Genomic DNA, 21,302 nt, shown 5'->3' with positions numbered 1-21,302 from the left:
ATTTCTTTTTAGTGCTGCATAATATTCCATTGTCTCTATGTACCACAGTTTGTTTATTCACTCTCCTATTGAACGACAACTTTGTTATTTCCAAGTTGCTTTATTATGACTAAAGCTGCTGTAAACATCTTTGCACAGATTTTTGTGGGGGCATGTTTTTAATTCATTTGGGTAAGTACCAAGAAGTGTGATTGTTGGATCACATATGTTGAATGTAATTTTTTATATCTCAAATGCAATGTTCAACACATTTTTGTAAGAGAAAGCAATGAAACCATGAATTTTTTAAAAATGTAGAACTTCATTATGCAGCATTTCAAGGTGTTTATAGATAATGAAAAAAAAATATTTTTAGGCAAGTGCTCCAGCACCAAGCTTCACTCTCAGCCCCAGTGTTGTTATTCTCTAATGTTAGAGGAAACTAAAGAAAAAGGTGTAGTCACAGAATCTGAACTCTCTTGGACCAGAGAGGCCCTGCCACTGTGCCTTCTCCAAGCCTCACTTTTATCTTGGTATTCCCAGTTGAAAACTATGGAAGTGTGAAAGTATGACCACTTTAATAAAAGAAGGTTTGGGGAATTTCTTGAATACAGTTCTGGTTCTTATTTTAGCAGTTCTTTCCCTCTTTGTATTTGTTCCAAAAGCTATTTCTGATGTTGGTGTTAGGCTTCCGAGTTGTTCCAGTTGCAGGTGTGTTGCCTGCTTCTTAATTGTGCAATCCCAGTTGAGAAGACCTTATCTACAGGTAAACTGTAGATTGCATTTGGTAAGCTTCATTTAATCAGGTGAGGTGGTGAGAGTTTGACAGGGTAGTGCTTCTGTGATTTCTCCTCCTCCTCCACTTCTCCTCCTTTATTTACCTCCTTCCTCTTCCTTCCTTTTTTTCTTTTAAGAAATTATCTTAGCTCCCTTGGAGAAATTAATACTAGTTTAGTTGCTCCTATGGAAAAAGACATTTTGATTATGGTGCTGTTTGTACAAGTGACTTTTATTTATTTTTAAAAAGTAATCTTGGAGTTTCCTCACTAATGCTGGAATTACTTCCTGATTTCTTTACCTGTTTTTAGTTTCCTTGTTCATGAACTGATTTATTCTCGTTACCATTGTGTTTACTTCAATTTTCTAAGCCTTTATTAAGATCTTAACTCTTAATGAAATATAGACAGGAACGATCAGGGTTGGGGTTATAGATCAGTGATGTAATATAGCTCAGTGGTAGGGCATGTGCTTATTAGCCTGCGTGAGGTTGTGGCTTCAGTTTCCCACAACACACACACACACACACACACACACACACACACACACAAGAAAAGCTATCATATTTTTCTTCAAGAGCCTCACAATAGCCCAACATTGGGGGTAGGGGGTATTAGCCTCATTTTATAGCTGGGAAAACCAAGGCTTAGAATTTTTTTTTTTTTTTTTAAATCTTAACTTAGATGCTCCAGCATCTATCTAATGCTCAGAAATCCTACTCATTAATAAGAAAGTAAAAGTCTAAAGTCTATAAAGATCTTTTTTTTTTTTTATACTTAGGTGATCTCTCTTCTAAAAATCTCTTTAAATTTATATTTTCCTGAGCACATACTAGCCAAGCTATTCGACAGTAAAGTGAAGTTTATTTTGTAAAGTTTCTGTTCTGCTGTTGGGTATTGCATCCATGCATGTTGTTTGCCATGATTATCAAATACCATTTCACTAGTTCAGCTTCCTGTTGTCAGAATTAAAAAAAAAAAAAAAAAAAAAAAGACTAAACCACTCCTGCCTGCAGCCCATAGGTTAGTAGGGTGTGTGTGTGTTTTACTATTTCTTAATGGGTGTAAAGGATTTGGAAATGTGCACATAGGAGTGCTCTAGCAGAGTGATATTGGCCTATTTTCCCCATAGATGAAAAATTGAAATGGTGTAAATAGCCTCAATAGCATAGTGGTTAAGAACACTCTCTGGAGTGAGATTTACTGTGGTCAATTTATTTGCACTTGGCAGCCTCAGTTTCCTGAATTAAAATGGAAAGACTGTTAGGAGGAGTGTGGGAAAGTGTGTGAACCACACCTATCAGCCAGAGCCTTCCCGCCCCACACTCCACAGGGTCAACTGCGAGCCTGTGCACATCACTAGGTGGCTGGGTGTCTCAGATGAAAATATCTGGGGTTTTTGAAAAGTACTTCCTTATATATTTAAAACCTTATTTTAACTTATTCGGCACTTATTTTTTAACCTCAGGTGAGAGTGGATATAGAACTTTCAAAGCATCAGCTACATGTTAGTATAGGTAAACTTTAAGGTTAGTTTGGCTTTTTCATTTGTAAAATATTGTGTGAATGTGGCTCATTCTACACTTGGATACTTATTTGTTCTGATTAATTGAACTGGGCCATTGTAGTTGTATAGACCTTCATTGCCCTGTTTAAAAACTAAAGGGAAGCACTGACTTTTCTTTGTCCTTCTCTTCATATGAAAGAGATTTAAAATGTCCCCAAGTGTACAGTTAAGCTGTGCTGGTAATTGACCTTGTTAGCTAGAGGGAAAAAAGAATTATCTTTGGCATCACATCAGCATGATCTGAGCCAAACTAGCAAATGCGTTGGCTTGTGGTCTGTGATATATTGACTATAGAAATACTGTATGTTTAATTATAAAATAATTTTTTTTACTTTTAAAATGTGAGTTTGGTGATTCTAGTATAACATGGTTTTTGTTTGTTTTATGGTGCTGGGGATTGAATCCAGGGCCTTATGCATGTGAGGCAAGCACTCTACCAGTTGAGCTATATCTCCAGCCCATAATATTGTTTTTTTTTTAATTTTTAAAAATTTTTTAATTTTTTTTTATTTTTTTGTGAGAGAGAGGAGAGAGAGAGGAGAGAGAGAGAGAGAGAGAGAGAGAATTTTTTTTAATATTTATTTTTTAGTTCTTGGCGGACACAACATCTTTGTATGTGGTGCTGAGGATCGAACCCGGGCCGCACGCATGCCAGGCGAGCGCGCTACCGCTTGAGCCACATCCCCAGCCCCATAATATTGTTTTTTAAGTTGAATTGCTACTACAGCATTTAAAAAATTTTTTTTTTAATTTGTTCTTTTTAGATATGCATGACAGCATTTTTAAAAAATACTTTTTAGTTATCAGTGGATCTTGTATTTATTTATATGTGGTGCTGAGGATCGAACCCAGGGCCTCACACATGCCAGGTAAATGCTCTACCACTGGAGCCATGATTTTTACCCAATTTTTTTTTTTGTTGTTGTTGTTTTTAAATAAGCTTTAGAAGATTCATTTTGTCATCATGAAGTCTCCTTTTTCTAATTGGTTTATTCTTTTTTTTTCTTTTTTTTTTTTAAAGATAGAGTGAGAGAGGAGAGAGGGAGAGAGAGAGAGAATTTTTTAATATTTATTATTTTTAGTTCTCTGCGGACACAACATCTTTGTTGGTATGTGGTGCTGAGGATCGAACCCCGACCGCACGCATGCCAGGCAAGCGCTACCGCTTGAGCCACATCCCCAGCCCATAATTGGTTTATTCTATGTAAATGTCTTCTAAATTTTTTTTTTGTCTCCATTCCATTAACTTCTATCTTCATCTTATATCTTCTGGAGTGTACTTGGTCTGTTGGGTAGGTTTGAGATTCTTTCATGTGGTTTTTCATTATGATGTCTACTGGAAGTAGCATTTGTTAGTAGGGATCTTATTATTTTTCCTCCAAAAAAGTTTCTGAGAAATGAAATTAAAAGTAAGGTTGTAGAGTTTCTTCCCAGCATTTTATTGCTGCTATATCAAATTTTGTTACTGTGGCTCCTTGTTTGCTTTTCAGGGGCTTCTGTTATGTGTGAAAAATTCTGTTATGCTGAGGATTGAACCCAGGACCATGTGCGTGCTAGGCAAGCGCTCTAGCACTGACCTGCACCCCTGAGCTTCTTCAGTGGCATTTGTGATTTGTTTCTTTCCGAGCTCACTTTAATGTAAAACTGATTGGGCCTGTAGCTCAGTGGTAGAGCACGAACTTAGCATGCATGAGGCTCTGGGTTCAATCCCCAGCACCAAAAAGAGGCATGGGGAGTAGATTGTATATTGAACCTGTTTATTTTTTTATTTTTTATTTAAAAAAAATCTTTTTAGTTGTAGATGGACACAACATCTTTATTTCTTTATTTTTATGTGGTGCTGAGGATCAAACCCAGTGCCTTCCACATGTGAGGCAAGCACTCTACCCCTGAGCTACAGCCCCAGTCCTTGAACCTGTTTTTTAACTTATACAATTTATTTCAGGATAGATATCATTTTCTTCTTCCCTTTATTTTCCTTCATATGCTTGTAGGAAATTCAGTTCTTGGATTTTTGCTTGATTTTTCTCTTGCTGTGTTTATTGGTTTGCTGCTCCTTTGTTAATTGCAGTAGGTTTTTAGATATGACTGGCAACATAGGTAATTGTGTTATACTATAAACCAAAAGGAAAACAGGGCTGGGGAGGTGGCTCAATGGTAGAGAGCTTGCCATGGGTTCAATTCCTAGTACAGCGACAAAGAGAAAGAAAGGAAGGAAGGACAGAAGAAAGTAAAGAAGGAATGTTAAAAACTTGTCTTTTGAGGGGCCTGTGGCAGGGAAAATTTTGCTTTGAGATAGAATTTCAAGTTAGTATGTAAATATGTGCTTACCATTATTTGTTCCAGAACTAATATTTTATGTGTGTGCTTCTCAGTTACAGACCAAAAACTTAGTTTAAAAAAGATGTCATTTATAAGTGAAAACTGGGTGTTTCAAAAGCAAATGTGTCCATTTTCAGGTAGTCTGGAAATAACTTTTCTTTTGAGTAGATAAGCTAGTATTAATGAACTCCGTTCAGCTTCTTTCTCTGAATTATACCATCAGCTAATGTTAAATGTTGAGTTAAATTCTCAGTTTCACCAAGGGTGACGCTAAGGAAAGCATTCCTCCTATTCTGATATCATTTGAGTCCCTGACTTCCCTAACCTAGATAAATGTAGCACTTCAGTCAATTGTAGCTGAAATGTTAGTTTTGTTCCCACCCTCCCTGGCTGTACCCTTCCTCATTCCCTTGTGGCAGTTCTGGTTTGTAAAGCTGGCTGAGCCTGTTTGTGCTGTTGTAGCTGCCTCAAGGGCAGAATGAGTAAGTTGCATGAGGAGCCATAAATCAGGAGGCACAGACTCATCTTTTCTTCCCTCAAGATCAGACGTGCAGCAAGTAATTCAATATATAACTATAAATTGATAGGGAGAAAGAATTGGTAATAAAAAACATTCTTAAAAAGAATACTCCCCTACCATTTATTTTTTTGTTTAATTCTTGTAAGTATCCACTGAACTTCCTGAGAGAGAGAGAGAGAGAGAGAGAGAGAGAGAGAGAGAGTTAGTTTGTGTGTGTGTGTGTGTGTGTGTGTGTGTGTGTGTGTGTGTGTGTAAGGAGGTGGTTTGGGTATGCAGCAGGTTGGATGACTTTTAATAGTCGTTAGCAGCTTTGCCGATCTTCTCTGTGTGCTGGCTCAACGGGAAACATGTTGGTGCATGTTACATAGAACCCTATTAGCCAAGTGTCAACAATATATTCTTAATTAAAAAGAATTCAGTGAAAAGATTCTTTAGCTACGGATCTATTTGAACAGAGAAGAGAGAGGAGACTTTACGTTTTTGCTTTTGATCTCTATCTCCTTCAGTTGGCCTTTACCTATACATTTAAAAAGATCTTTACAAAGTGTGGCTCAAAACAAGTTAAGCAGAGCTTCTTAGCTTGGTGCAGGGAATTATGTACACAGTCAAACCTGGGCTGTGTTATAGTTTCAGTTCCATTGCCTGCTAGCTGGATGACTGAGTTGTGGAACATCTCTAAATCTTTGTTTCTTCATCTTCTTGGTTTTACTATAACCTACTTGGTAGGATTATTGTGAAAATCAGAAGACCTAGGTGGTCCAAACAAAATGGTATTTAATAAATGCCATCATTTATGGTAGTACATTCCTAGGAGCTGTAGAGTAGTTAGAGATCAGAGGAAGGCAGGGCCCCAGATTCAGGAGATGTATAACATAATGGAGAGGAGAGGAGAGTGATTTATTACAGGGGAAGCATCCAATGGACTCTTCAATTGGTGGTTGTGGCCTAGAGTAGTTAGTAATAATAGCTTTGGTGCTATAAGGCAGTTACTCATGGTCTGATTTGGTTGGAGGATTAAAAGGATAAAAGTGCTTTATGGGGGAGTCTCTTGAGCAGAGGTTAGGTACCTCTCTTTTACGGAAGAGATTAAAGAGTAATTTGAATGGAATATCTTTGCATTCCTATTTTTCTAAATCTAGCCCCAGTGTTCTGTTCTGGGGGATAAAGTCATGATGTGATAAACATTCCTGTGGTGGTCTCTGTATTAGCCATCTTTTGGCAACCTGCATTCCTGTAGCTCAGAGGTCAGTAAGCTTTTTCTTTGAAGGGCCAGAGATAATATTTTGGGGTTGGTGGACTGCATATGGCCTCTGCAAATATTCTTTCTGTAATCCTTTAAAAATATGAACTCTGTTCTTTTTTTTTTTTTTTGTACTATTTTTTTATTTGTTTTAATTAGTTACACATGACAGTACAATGACCTTGCGTTCTTTGTTTTTAATTGCACAAAACCATGCTGAGGACCGAGGATGGTCTCTGCTGTCAGTGGGTGCTTTTCTTCCAGGTTCCCCAGGGTGCAGCTGATCTCCCCATTTTTTTAAAATAACCTTTTTTGTTTGTTTGTTTATTTATTTATTTTTTAATGTGGCGCTGAGGATCGAACCCAGTGCCTCAGACGTTCTAGGCAAGCACTCTACCACTGAATCACAATACCAGCCCCTGATCTCCCCATTTTGACATAGTATCAGCCTGGGCTTTAGGCAATGTTTCCTGGGCCAGTTTTCCTAAAATCACTGTCTAATGATTGTCTCTTACGTTGTCATGTCCATTGATGATGTGGGGTAAAACTGGAACTATTGAAAACTGTTAGTTTACACTAGTGGTTCTCACCCTGGTGTGATTTTCCCCCGCCCCCCAACTGGAGACACTTTTAGTTGTCATAACTCAAATATAGGAGTAGAAGCCAACCTGCTTCTAAAAATCCTACAGTACACGATAAATCTCTTCTTCCAACAAAGAATGCAGAATAAGTGCTAAGAGAAACATGGCTTGCATGGCAGGGTTGTATCCATTTCTTGGGTAGTTTTTGCTCCATCAAAGGCCTGATTGAAACATTATAACTATAGGGTTCCAGACTGCTCTTTGGTACCAGAGTCCATATGAGAATGATAGTCTTGACTAGTCTTTCTTAAAAAGTTCTGGAAGGATTCTTATTGTCTTATCTCTCCAGAAAAAATTTAGAACAGCTATCTCCCAAAGTATCTTTATCCTTTAGCTCTAGTTTTTCTGCCTTATCACAATTTTTGAAAATGGCACTGGATTAGTAAAAATTTTTTGATATCCTCTTCACATAATCAATGATTCCAATCAGTGGTCTTTGGTCTGTTGCTTGAACATCTCCTGAAAAGATAGTTTCAAATCTGTAAGTGGGCAGTATATCTATTTTGTCACTAGTTGATGTCAAGGGCAAGGGGGGTGGGATGCAGACATGATCTATCATTTTAGCTTGATTCTTACCCTGTGAGATATACGGATAGCCATATGGTGAGTTCAGAGTTTTCAATCATGAATGTCTGATCTTGAATTATAAAAGTAGTCACTGTGGCTGGGCAAGGTGTTACATGACTGTAATCCCAGTGACTCCTGTGGTTGATGCAGGAGGATCAAAAGTTCAAAGCCAGTCTCAACAACTTAGCAAGGCTCTAAACAACTTAGACCCTATCTCAAAATAAAACATTAAAAGGGCTGGGAATGTGGCTCTGTGGTTAAGTGCCCCTGAGTTCAATCATGCTTCCAAAAAAAAAAAAAAGTAGTCACTGTGGGTTCTAGGAAGAAGGGAGAGGGCATCTTTTATTATTAAATACCTTGTGTTGTGGGCTTGTTTTATCTCATTTAATCTTCACAAAGAGCCCAGGGAGGTAAAGATTATCACAGCTTTGGCTTTCTAGATAAAGTTTAGTGGGGTTAAGTAATTTGCCAGGAACATATGGCTGCTTTTCGGCATATGGTATATTTAACTGCGGAGAGATGGGACCAGCTGAGGGACAACACAAAAATGAGTTTGCCTGCCTTTGTTGGGAAGCAATGTCTCTTTACTGGAAAGGAAGGAGGAAGCTGGGTTGAAATGGAAAGGGGTTTAAAATTATGAATGGAAAAGGATATGGCTCACTGAATTAACTCTGCAGATTACCTGCTGTACTTCTTAGGAATTCTAGGTGAGAGCTCTCTGAATTGATAACTATCCTCTAAATTTGCACTAATAGTACATGAGGACACTTTCTTCACATTGGTCTTCATTTTTATAAGCTTATTTTAAAATACTAGTTAGAAAACGGTATAAAATAAGGCAAATGTTCTAGTAACCACCATTCAGGTGTTTGTTTTCTTTTTTCCTTTTACTTTTTGTGCTGCTGGGAATTCAATCCAGGACCTTGCGCCTGCTACCACTGAGCCATATCCCCAGCTGTTTTTATTTTGAACGCTGAAGAAAAGATGCAGCCCCAGAGTGTTATCTTTGTGCTTTATATTACACTACAAAATTCAAGTTTAGACAAAGTGTAACTATAATATTGGAACTTAAAAGAAATTAAAAATCCAGCCAGTATGGCAATGTATGCCTGTAATCTCGGCTACTCAGAGGCTGAGGCAGGAGGATCACAAGTTTGAAGCTAAGTGCATAACTTAGCAAGTGGTAGAGCACTTGCTCTGAACATGCTGGAGGCTCAAGGTTTAGTCCCCAGCACAACCCACACATACAGAAAAGAAAAAAGGAGCAAAGAAAGAGACATTGCAATGATTGTTAGTTTTGTAAGGTAACTATTTTGATGGAGGTACATGCTGGTTTTAGAATCTACAGATATTGTCAAGATCCATATTGAAGCTAGGTACAGTGGTGTGCTCCTATATTCCCAGCACTCAAGAGGCTGAGGATCACTCGAGCCTAGGAGTTGGAGACCACAAGCCTGGGCAATGTAGCCAGACTCTGTCTCAAAAGAGAAAAACATTTTTCCTGCCGTTGCTGAGTAGTGCAGAGGCTCCGGTGTGTTCAAGATTGGGCTTCATCTGTAACCCACTGCCATGGCTCAGGAAAGAATAGTTGCTGGAAGTGTAACCCACATTAATACTGCTTTACAAGAGGTGCTGAAGTCCATCCTCAACTGTGTTGGTCTCAAAGGTGGAATTTGCAAAGCCATCGAAACCTTAGACAAGCACCAAGCCCATCTTTGTGTGCTTGCATTCAACTTTAATGAGCCTCTGTGTCAGATTGGTGGAGGCCCTTTATGCCGAGCACCAAATCAACTTGATTAAGGTCAATGACAAGAAACGAGGAGAATGGGTAGAGCTTTGTAAAATTGACTGAGAGAGCAAACCCCATAAAGTGGTTGGGTACAGTTGTGTAGTGGTTGAAGACTATGGCAAGGAGTCTTAGGCCAAGGATGTCATTGAAGAGTACTTCAAATGCAAGAAATGAGCAAATAAAATATTTTTGTTTCTCTCTCTCTCTCTCTCTCTCTCTCTCTCTCTCTCACACACACACACACACACACACACACACACACAAGAACCATATTGGTTATTGTTGGCTCTGAGTGCTTAAATTGCTTCTGAAATTTACTCTCCAGGTACTAGCATCTGCTACTGGCAAAGATGGGATGCCCCAGAGGGCTCTAAAAATATTTTAGAAGACAAGTATGAGTAAAAATGGTATCATAGTGTCATTGGTAGTCTGAAGTGTCCATCTCAAACATTATGCTGAGATCATTTAATATCTCATGGCCTTTATTGACATAACTATGTCATAAAGTCAGCATGGTCACCACCTTGTATGTGCCATTGAGATAGATAGAGTAAAAGATTCTAATTAACTTAGTGTACAATACACTTTATCATTTGAAACTCAAACTATAGGAGTAAGCATTTATCTATTTTCTGTTACCTAAATAAACAACTTTTATTACTGGTGATACCGTAGGACACGTTTTTGACTTTCACCCAAGAAGACAATTCAAGAGTTTAAGAAGTATGGTTGAAGTCCCAAATGATGGGAAGAAGCCATCCTGAGATTTTTAAAGAATTTTACCTGGCCTTTTGACTATTGAGTTTAACTTTGATTTGGTAGCAACCTCATTTTACCTCTCCAAAATGTTTCCTTAACTTATTAATCTGCCAGGTTTAAACTTTGAGAAGAATAGTTCAGTCTCCCGTTATGGAGCCTCTCAAGTTGAAGATATGGGGAATATAATTTTAGCAATGATTTCAGAGCCTTATAGTAAGTATTAACTGTTATAATTCCTAGGATTTGGTCCCAACATCTTTCCCTCAACTCTGATTTTCAATTTCTTCCCACAGTTTTGTTTCTGATAGCTAAAATGATGAGTCGTATGTTGTCATTTCCAGATCACAGGTTTTCAGATCCAGAGAGAGTCAACTACAAATTTGAAAGTGGCACTTGGTAAGTAGGTGAATACCATTCATTTGAAATATTTTACTTGATCTTCTTCATATTATAATATTTAACTCCCTTTATATATCTTAGTAAATTTACTTAACTTTTTGGCTATCATTTTGTATTATTTGGTCATTTACTACTGGATGTTGAGATTCAATTTTTATTTATTTATTTACTTGAAAATGTTTCAGAACTTTTTTTTTTTTTTTTTAAATATTTATTTTTTAGTTCTCGGCGGACACAACATCTTTTGTTGGTATGTGGTGCTGAGGATCGAACCCGGGCCGCACGCATGCCAGGCGAGCGCGCTACCGCTTGAGCCACATCCCCAGCCCCTCAGAACTTTTGTTTATCTTTTTATGTGGTGCTAAGGATTGAACCCAGTGCCTCACATGTGCTAGGCAGGCGCTCTGCCACTGAGCTATAGCCCTAGCCCATGGGATTACAATTTAATGAAATATTGACTACTTCAGTCAATGACTGAAGAACATCTTGTGTTTTTTATCTGATTTTTATTTTAGTCTCTTTTTATCTGTCCATCTTCTTTGGAAAACTTACAAAGAAAAAAATAATAGGCTTTAAAAGAGTTCGCAACTTATACTGAGATTAGTTTTAAGTATATTCTGTCAGCTTCTACTTTAAAGCAAAGGAAGTAACTCGGGAGGAGTACACAGTGGTGATATCTCTGTGATCACAGGTGGACCTGGTTGAGTTTGTGACTCATTGTAGTCAATTGTATGTGATTGGTGCCTGATGCGAATAGAAACTTCTGGCACTTTTGTCCATGGAGAGATTTTGAAGCCTATTTAGTTTGTGGAGAAAGTGACTCATGAGGAGAATGTCCTAGGATTACTGAAAATATGAACATGAGAAGGACAGAACATCAAAAGGTGTTAAAATGTATAAGAGGTGATTTGCAAATGACTCATCAAGGTGTGGGGATTCCCAACTGTTTCCATAAACACCCTGTGATGACTCTCTGGTCTGATAGGGAGATATTTTAATGGAAGACTTCTGACCACATACATACATTCCTGATGTGGGTTAATTGGCAGCTCTGTGTTGATCCTAAATTTTGCTGCCAAACCGGATTTAACCCTCCCTTGTGTACTGGCTACATCCAAGAATGAATTTGAGTTTATCTTTCATGGTTTGATGCCAGGCCATGAGGGTATAAGAAGAACTTTGTTTCCTGTGTTTTGATTCGGGTCACTTTGAGTTTATGGCAGGCAAGTAGTTGATACATAGTTGGCTTGCTGGAGAAGCTAGTTGTACATAGGCATCCCATCTTTCTATAGTGAACCCCCCCTAAAGAATGCTTTCAACTGTACCCATAACATTTTTAAGTTTATAAGAAAAATATATCAGGCAATATTGAAAGTCTGTCTGAACTCAAATAAGACCTCATGTGTAGGCAGATTGTCTTGCAGGGAGAAATAGATATCAGACTTGTAAGCATTAATTATGCAACCTGAAGTTTTGCTTCATCCACAGCAGCAAGATGGAACTTATTGATGATAACACTGTAGTCAGGGCACGAGGTTTACCGTGGCAGTCTTCGGATCAAGATATTGCAAGATTCTTCAAAGGACTCAATATTGCCAAGTTGGTTTTCTTTAATCTCTATTGTACAAAATAATCCCAAAGGGATATTGGGTTTCCTATTCTTTTCTCCTCACGTTTTTTTTTTTTTTTTCCCTACATGCCATTTGTTTTATTTATTTTTTTTTCAAAGGGGAGGTGCAGCACTTTGTCTGAATGCTCAGGGTCGAAGGAATGGAGAAGCTCTGGTTAGGTTTGTAAGTGAGGAGCACAGAGATCTAGCACTGCAGAGGCACAAACATCACATGGGGACCCGGTACATTGAGGTATGTCCTCAAGCTGAGACCCTTGATTTCTTGAATGAGTATAAATATAGTATGGGAGATTCAAACTGTATTTTAACTTCTCTTTTCTTAGGTTTACAAAGCAACAGGTGAAGATTTTCTTAAAATTGCTGGTGGTAAGTGCCTTTGGCTAATAAGAATCTAAAGTTTTGCATTTATACTGAGAATCGATAAATAGGACATGAATGGTTTTCATTTCCCAATGAAATATATGGGAAGTGATTTTTTGTAAGTAGAAAGAAGAAACTTTGAACAGTATCAGTGAATTTAATGTGTAATTACTCTTACCTTAACACTTGAGCTAACCTACAATAGTTAAATAGCCATTTAAAATAATACTATACAAAGATAAAAGGATTACATAAAGTTGTATTTGTTCTCAAATGAGTCCAAAACCTGTTTTCAAAGAGCTATGCTGTAATATCTAGGTTTGTTGCATATCTGCTTCTAGTTTTTCTCTGTTACTTAATTCGTCATTGACCACTTACATGATCATTCCCTGGTATTTTTGTAAATACATATCATTTACAGTAATACAGTCAGAGAAGGGAACAGATGTGGTCTTTATCTGCTGGGACCTCTTTATCTCTGGGAACTTGCTAAGTTCCTCAGTGGTTCATAACTTCAAAACTTAAAAGTAACAGCTGCACAAAAATATTAACCAATTTGTCCTTTTTCTTTCTTATGTATACATTTATTTTGTGATTTCTTTCTTTTTTTTTAAAACTTGGTGCTGGAGGTTGAACCAGAGGTGCTTTACCACTAAGCTACACCCCAGTCCTTTTTTCTTTTTATATTGAGACAATGTCTTGCTAAGTTGCTGAACGGGCCTTGAACTTATGATCCTCTGTCTCAGCCTCCCAAATCACTGTTAAGCCACTCTGTGAATTTCAATTGTTGTGTTATAACTTCCTTTCTTTTAATATATTATGAACACCTTCCTATGTTACTTGATTTCATTTATTAATTGCTACATGGTATTATATGTACCATAACATTTTGAAACATCTTTGTAGTGCTCCTAGAACTTATTTCCAACTATTCACTTTAAGTATGTTGTAGTGAATATTTTTTTTTTATCTCTCACTCATTAGGATAAGTATCTTAAAGTAAAATAGCTGAATCTAAGAATTGTGGGCCTTTTAAAAGGAGACCTTTAACACCTGTGCCAATTTGTACTCAGGAACTTTCACTTAAATAAAGAGAACATTAGTATCTTTGCATAACGCAGCACTGGTGGATGTTTTCCAGTTGCAGAACTTGAAGTAACAGCATCCTGTTATAGAAACAAATTGTGCTAATTCTATTCTGGAACTTGCTCTGGGAATGAAACTCAGGGAATGCTCTGCCACTGAGCTACGTTCTCAGCCTTTTCTGCTCTCTATTTTGAGACAGGGTCTTGCTAAGTTGCCCATATTGCCCTTGAATTTGAGATCCTTCTGCCTCAGCCTTCCTAGTTGCAGCATTGTGCCCAAGTTTGGACTTCTTTAGATAAGCCCTAAAATTCAGGGCTTTATGTTCCAAGGCAGTGTTTGATATAATTTCTTTTTTTTTTAATTTTTTTTTTTAATATTTATTGTTCAGTTTTCAGCGGACACAACATCTTTGTTTGTATGTGGTGCTGAGGATCAAACCCGGGCTGCACGCATGCCAGGCGAGCGCGCTACCACTTGAGCCACATCCCCAGCCCAGTGTTTGATATAATTTTAAAGCACTGTTTGATACTGGTTGGGGATAAAATTTATTTGAAAATTGCTGTGGTCTTACCTAGATCCTGGGTTTCTGTGGTAAAGCATTGCAAATTGGAGTTGGCAAAATGAGCATTCATATTTTTGCTCTGGATTTCATTGTATGTGGATGGTATGATAAGAATTCTTTATATATAATTTTTTTTTTTTTTTTTTTAGGTGTAGGTGTAGATGGGACACAACACAATGCCTTTATTTTTTATGTGGTGTTGAGGATCGAACCTGGGTCCCGCCCGTGCTAGGGGAGCGCTCTACTGCTGAGCCACAATCCCAGCCCTAAAAATTCTCATTAAGGGAAAGCATTACTAGTTGTATGGATTTGAAGGGTGTCCGTTTGAGTATTTGTTACAAGGCACTGCTGACACAGGGCACTGCTGTACAAGATTCTCTAGTCCTAGTGGAACACTGACTAGCTGTACCAAATATATTCTCTTTACTCAAATATGTTTGAAACTTTCTTTTTTCTTTTTTTTTTTTTTATAAAGTGAAGTTGAGGATAAATCTTAGATTTAATTTTTTTTTAGAGAGAGAGAATTTTTTAATATTTATTTTTTTAGTTTTCGGCTGATACAACATCTTTGTTGGTATGTGGTGCTGAGGATCGAACCTGGGCTGCACACATGCCAGGCGAGCGTGCTACCGCCTGAGCCACATCCCCAGCCCCATTGAAGCTTTCTTAATAAGAAGTAATCAGGAGCCAGATATTGTGATGCACGCCTATAATCCCAGTGACTCTGGAGTCTGAGGCAGGAGGATCATGAATTCAAAGCCAGCCTCAGCAAAAGCAAGGAGCTAAGCAACTCAGTGAGACCCTGTCTCTAAATAAAATACAAAATAGGGCTGGGGATGTGGCTCAGTGGTCAAGTGCCCCTGAGTTCAATCCCCAGTTTAAAAAAAAAAAAATGGGAAGGGAAAGAATTCTGATTCTGAGCATATCATTATGATGAATTCAGAGAAGCGTTGAGTCTTTGTGATGAATTTGACATTTCCAGTAATCGCACCACTTTAAATTTGATGAAGTTGATATTTCAACTGTTTTTCCCCATGCTTTCTAATATTTGTTTTCCCCAGGTACATCCAATGAGGTAGCTCAGTTTCTTTCCAAGGAAAATCAAGTCATTGTCCGCATGCGGGGGCTCCCTTTCACAGCCACAGCTGAAGAAGTGGTGACCTTCTTTGGACAGCATTGCCCCATCACTGGAGGGAAGGAAGGCATCCTCTTTGTTACCTACCCAGATGGCAGGCCAACAGGGGATGCTTTTGTCCTCTTTGCTTGTGAGGAATATGCACAGAATGCGTTGAGGAAGCATAAGGACTTGTTGGGTAAAAGATACATTGAACTCTTCAGGAGCACAGCAGCCGAAGTGCAGCAGGTTGGTCTTTAAGAGTATGCTGGGACCTCTCCCTCTTCAGAAACAACCTAATATTACTCTGGATACTGAAAATATCAGTTATTGAAATAGCCTCATTCCATAACCAAAAGAGAGCCACTGTTTTCTTGCTGTCACACAGAAAACATAATATTTTGTATTTTATTTTTTTTGTATTTTAAAACTACACATCTTGAAAACTTCCCATGTTTAATGATTTTCATCTTTAATATATTTCATTTTGGTGCATATTTTTTTTTTTATATTTTGGTTGCTTTCTTTTTCTGTGAAACGTAAACATGCTTGTAAAAATTTCTACAAATTTCTGATTCATTACTTTATAACTAGATACAAGTTGTGAGCTTTTAAGATTTTTAATGTCTTGCCAAGTATATTTCCAAAAAGACTTGATTGGTTTTATTTCCTACTGGTGACCTTCTGTCTTTAAAATTTTTCAGAATTCAGAGTTTTTTTTTGTTATTGTTATTTCCAGTTTTAGGAATTTAACCCAGGGGTACTTTACCACTGAGCGATATACCACTAGCCCTTTTTAAGATTTTTATTTTGAGACAGAGTCTCACTAAATTTCTGAGACTGTCTCAAACTTGCAGTCCTCCTGCATCAGCCTCCTGTGTAGCTGGGATCACAGGTAGGCACCACCATAATCCATAGCTACATTAGTTTTTGTGTGTATGTGTGTGGTGCTAGGCATCAAACCCAGGGCCTCTCACATGGCTAGCAAACACTCTACCACTGAGCCACATTCACAGCCCCACTGCATTTATTTTCAATTTTTGTCCTAATGCTTGTGCTGTGTCTGGATTGTCTGTATAAGTTTTAAGTCTTCCTTTCTCTTTTTCATGCCATTTCTTTGTGCTGTTTGTCTTTGATTTTATCACCTCTTACCCAGCAATTTAATGGGCGTGAGTGCGAAAATTAGTGCACCTTTTGGGGAGGAGTTCATTGATTCTTTTTTATATTCAGTTTGTGGATGTTCAAGGCTTTCATGTTTGTTTCCTAGAAAGCCTCAGGATGCCACAAATGACATTCGCCTGAGGACCTGCCTCCTAGTATTAGATTAGTAGTGGGCATATTCTAGGACAAAAATGGACAAGGACTTCGTAATCCAGTTTTGCCTTAGAGCAATTCTTCAAAGTATCTAACCTATCATAATCCATATCAAGATAGCTTGATTCCAAGAATATAAAATATACTCAAGATCTTCTTTCCTGATACCAGCTCAAATTTACATGGAAACTAAATTACTCTTTAGGGTCACCAAATGATTTTCTCAGTTGTTCATTATCTAACTGTTCTGTCTTGTGCTCTTATGTAACATATTTTAATGTCATTAAATATCATATTTTAATTTATTAAATATCATATTTTAATTTATTTAATATAATAATTTAATATTATATCTTAATATCATTTACAGTCATTATTTGGCCTGTGATTCCTTTACTAGGTCATTCTCTTTTATTTCTTGGGTTTGTTGGAGTATAAAGATAATATTAAGGGGAACACTCTGTACTTAGTGAAATGAAATTCAATAAATTGCCACAACAGTCCATATTTAGCAATATGTCCAAATTTTTATAAAAGGAACAGACTTTAAGGACACTTGTCCTAAGGTAGGTGGTGATATATCTGTTTAGGTGGATATATCCTTAATTATAAGCATGTTGTGTTGTGTGTGGTGTATGTCTTATGTAGTTGACAGAAGTGGGTATCATGCTTTCCCATCTGAAATGCATAAATCCCTTTCTTCATTGGTGCTTCTCCAACTTTAATGTACTTATGAATCATCTGAGGATCTTGTTAAAATGCAGATTCAAATTCCCTGGGTCTAGAATGGAGCTGAGACTATTTCTTGCATGTGTGTGCGTGTACTTGTGCACACACTGGGGATTGAACCCAGTGTTCTAATCATGCACGCTACCATTGGGCCACACTCCCAGCTCCCAGACTCTGTTTCTGATAGGCTTTCTAGTGATGTCGGTGCTGGTTTACAGATGGCATGGAAATAACAAAACTCTAAATCACTTTTGTTTTGAGTACAGGTGCTGAATCGGTTCTCCTCGGCCCCCCTCATTCCACTTCCAACCCCTCCCATTATTCCAGTACTACCTCAGCAATTTGTGCCCGCGACAAATGTTAGAGACTGTGTACGTCTTCGAGGTCTTCCCTATGTGGCCACAATAGAGGACATCTTGGACTTCCTGGGGGAGTTCTCCACAGATATTCGTACACATGGGGTTCACATGGTATTGAATCACCAGGTAAGAGAGTTGCTTATTGGAAATCTTCTTTAATCTTTCTGTTTCTCAAAAGCTCTCCTCTAATAAAAGAGCACAGGTATTCTTAAGTGTTACACTGAATCTGGATTTAACTGAATCTTTGGAATGTATTCTAGAAAGAATGCTGTTTTTCGTATAATTCCTATTCAACTCTGATTCCTTCATCACATAAATGCATCCAATTACCAATAACGTGGTGGGAGCCAAATATATTTTCAGTGTATACATTTTCCTGTTGCAGGTACTGAATTCTGCAACTGCTAGTTTGAGATGAAAGCAATCATATATAACATATACTATAGATAACAAGCATGCTATGTTCCAGTGTCCATATGCTGTTTAGGAATCATTTCATATTTTGCTTCATATACATGTTAGACATAAAATCATATTCAGTAGAGTGCAAACTCGATGAGGACTCATGTGCATGCCATCTGGATGTATTTTTCAGTACATGGGTATAAAGTATTTTTGAGTTTGTTACTTGATTTCTGGTTAAATAAAATTAATCATATTACTGGCAGCGTTTTGTGCTGTCTTAAGCAGGACAAAGTTCTAAATACTCACAAGCAAAGTAGTTTAAACCTGACAACTCTTTATTAAAAGAAAACCGTATTAGTATTTGAAAGCTAGATGTTCTCTAAACATTAAGGGTTTTATATAGGTTTGTATTGGAGACATTAATCATTTTCTAATTACTAATCCCCTACTTTTTTTTACTTGGAGGTTTAGTGATTTTCATGACTATAATCTGTCTTTCACTAGAAAGTACATACTACTTGATACAAGGAATCAAAAAATCCTGAGCCCTGACTTAGAATGAATATGTGCTGGTATAGAAAACTAACTCTTAAGCTATTACTATTAAGCCATATAATATTTTATCTGACAATCCCCTAGCATGCTTTACCCATAGGAGAACTTTTGAATAAAACTTCTCAAAAGACAGCATCACAAGGGAATTATTTCTTTTTGAGTCACCGTTTCTATCTAGGGTCCATTCCTCTCTGATTGACAACAGTAGACAGATTTTCCTCTCATTGACCCCCATGACCTGTTGTGACTACACTGGAGAAAAATGTTGCTTTGATGATACAGTCTCTTAGTTGCCTTGAGGATGTTAGGTTTCCATCTTGGGCTGGGTTTGTTGCTAATTTCCCTGGTATGGTAACTTGCATGGTAATAATTTTGACTAAATACTCCCTAAGAGACTAAGAGAAAACTATAAAGTAAGAAAGCAGTTTTTTTTTTTTTTTTTTTTTTTTTACCCCCCATGAAACGTTTGGGCTAAATAAAGCTAAGAGATTCTAGGTCTGTGGAACAGAAATCTGTCTACCGACCTTTATTTTTTGGAAGTACTGGGGATTGAACCTAGTACCTCTACATGCTAGACAAGTGCTCTACCACTTACCTACATCCCCAGCCCAATTATGAGTTTGTTTTAAATAGGGAAATTTAGCAAGCTATTACTAATAAGGAATGTCTCTGAACACCTACCTGTTTGAGCAAGGTTAAAGTGGAGGTCTTAAGCGAAGAGGAAAGAGAAGGGTTCAAAGGCAGGGCCTGATGGTGCAGCTCTACCCTTGAAACTCCTAGTTCCTTACCCACAAGCCGCATTCCACTATAAGCTTCAAGGATGAGGGAAAAGTGAAAGGATTGTAGCAGGTCACTGATGGACTAAAACTGAGAGCCAAAAGAAAACATTGGTTTGTTCAGTTTCCTGTAGGAGGATGCATAAAGCTGTGATAGATACTGGTTCTCTTACTAGCTTTTCTCAATCAAATGAGATTTAATCGGATTTTTTAGAAGGGAAAAAAATCCAGTATCCAATCCTGTATTTTGAAACTACAGTCACAAGGAGATGCTTTCAAAACTCTGTAAATCTGATACTAATTTAACAGAAACCAAAAAGGATCACTTTCAGCTCTGAGCTCTCAAAACCGTTTCTTCAAGGTTTTGTGGGTATCCTGGTGATTAGGTGATGAAATGCAAGACAGATTGAGTGGAGCACACTGTCACCCAGATTTTGTGGCTCACATGTCTGTACTATTGCATGTTTTATAAGCAACCATTTACTTCCTTGTTGAAGGAGACAGTCTCCTTTTGTTTTTATTCTTCCCCCACACACTCAGGGCCGCCCATCAGGAGACGCCTTTATCCAGATGAAGTCTGCAGACAGAGCATTTATGGCTGCGCAGAAGTGTCATAAAAAAACCATGAAGGACAGATATGTTGAAGTCTTTCAGTGTTCAGCTGAGGAGATGAACTTTGTGTTAATGGGGGGCACTTTAAATCGAAATGGCTTATCCCCGCCGCCATGTAAGTTACCATGTAAGTTTTTCTTGGGTCTTGGCGCTATTCTACGCTATATGCTGGTAGGTGCTTAAGCTGCTTTCATAACTTTCTGTGCCCCTGGTTCTTTCTGAGGCAGGCAAGGTGGTTACATAAGGCTTTCCCATCTGAAATCAGTAGTATCTGGTAATCATTTAAGACCTTGGTTGTGGACACCCATAATTAGAGATGCTACAAAATACCTCCTTTCAAATTATATTCTTGCTTTTCCAGTGATAAGCACTTGATTTCTGAAGCTTAGTGTGCTCCAGATAAGCACTGACTCTGGGAGGCAACCTGGCTATGTAGATATTTTAATACGCATTTAAAGGTAAAATATAAGTATGACTGGATTCTTTTTCTTTTCTTTCTTTTTCTTTTTCTTTCTTTTGTTGTTTTTTTTTAATACACTAAACTTTAAGAAGGGTGATTTGATGCTTATTTTGCATTTTTAACTTTAAGCATCAAATGTATTTTGAAAATGATAACCTGGAGAGCTTTCCTATTATTGTCCAGGATATCTGGAATGAGCAAGTTAGTAAAAAAAAAAAAAAAAAAAAATACATATATATGTGTATATATATACACTAACACACATATAAATGCGTTAATGAATTAGCCAAAGTTTCCATTGGATCACAGGATCAGTGCTTAATTAACAAGTCATGCTCTTGCTCATTGGCAACTGGGTGCAAGCCATCTGGAATCCTATTTGAGAGGAATAAGCCCTGAAATCTAGGGACCAAGTTCTTAGTCAATGGCTAAGGAATATGTCAAAACTTGAGTCATTTTATGCAGTTTTCACCTGTAAGTAGACATACCTTCTTAGGCATGTTGGGTATGTTTAAAGAACATAGTGCTTAGAATACCATTCAAAGATAACTGAGAAATAAACTGAATTCATGTGTTTGATTCCAGTAAATTTGAGCAGTTTTAGGAGTTTCGCTTTACTTTGTACTAAATAGGAATCTATACCAATTAATCTGTTTGATAAAGTATTATTTGTAGAACACTCAGTGGGGCTTAATCCTTTTTTTCCCCTTGGAATTCCTAAATGCTAATATTCTGTTTACCTGCTGCTTGCTGTTGGTGAAGAGTTGATCTTTAAATGAAT

General features: G+C 37.5%; 1 protein-coding gene and 1 pseudogene across 3 annotated transcripts in view; both read left to right on the top strand.

Moving 5' to 3' along the window:
• The window catches only part of Esrp1 (epithelial splicing regulatory protein 1), a 51,433-nt gene that overhangs the window by 9,686 nt on the left and 20,445 nt on the right, over positions 1-21,302 (top strand). The window contains exons 5-12 of one of the 3 annotated variants that reach the window (XM_026383730.1): positions 10,275-10,373; positions 10,502-10,556; positions 12,051-12,158; positions 12,289-12,421; positions 12,513-12,555; positions 15,259-15,560; positions 17,621-17,839; positions 19,990-20,188. In XM_026383730.1, coding sequence (XP_026239515.1) covers positions 10,275-10,373; positions 10,502-10,556; positions 12,051-12,158; positions 12,289-12,421; positions 12,513-12,555; positions 15,259-15,560; positions 17,621-17,839; positions 19,990-20,188 — 1,158 coding nt within the window. Of the gene's footprint in view, positions 1-10,274; positions 10,374-10,501; positions 10,557-12,047; positions 12,159-12,288; positions 12,422-12,512; positions 12,556-15,258; positions 15,561-17,620; positions 17,840-19,989; positions 20,189-21,302 lie in introns of all 3 variants that reach the window. The other 2 variants (XM_026383739.1, XM_026383728.2) reach the window with 2 other exon arrangements.
• Positions 9,182-9,575, top strand: LOC113179265 (small ribosomal subunit protein eS12 pseudogene; annotated as a pseudogene).

This window comes from Urocitellus parryii, chromosome 7 (assembly GCF_045843805.1).
Source record: "Urocitellus parryii isolate mUroPar1 chromosome 7, mUroPar1.hap1, whole genome shotgun sequence".
NCBI lineage: Eukaryota > Metazoa > Chordata > Mammalia > Rodentia > Sciuridae > Urocitellus > Urocitellus parryii.
Note: the sequence above shows the minus strand (reverse complement) of the source record. Positions and strands in the feature narration are given on the sequence as shown.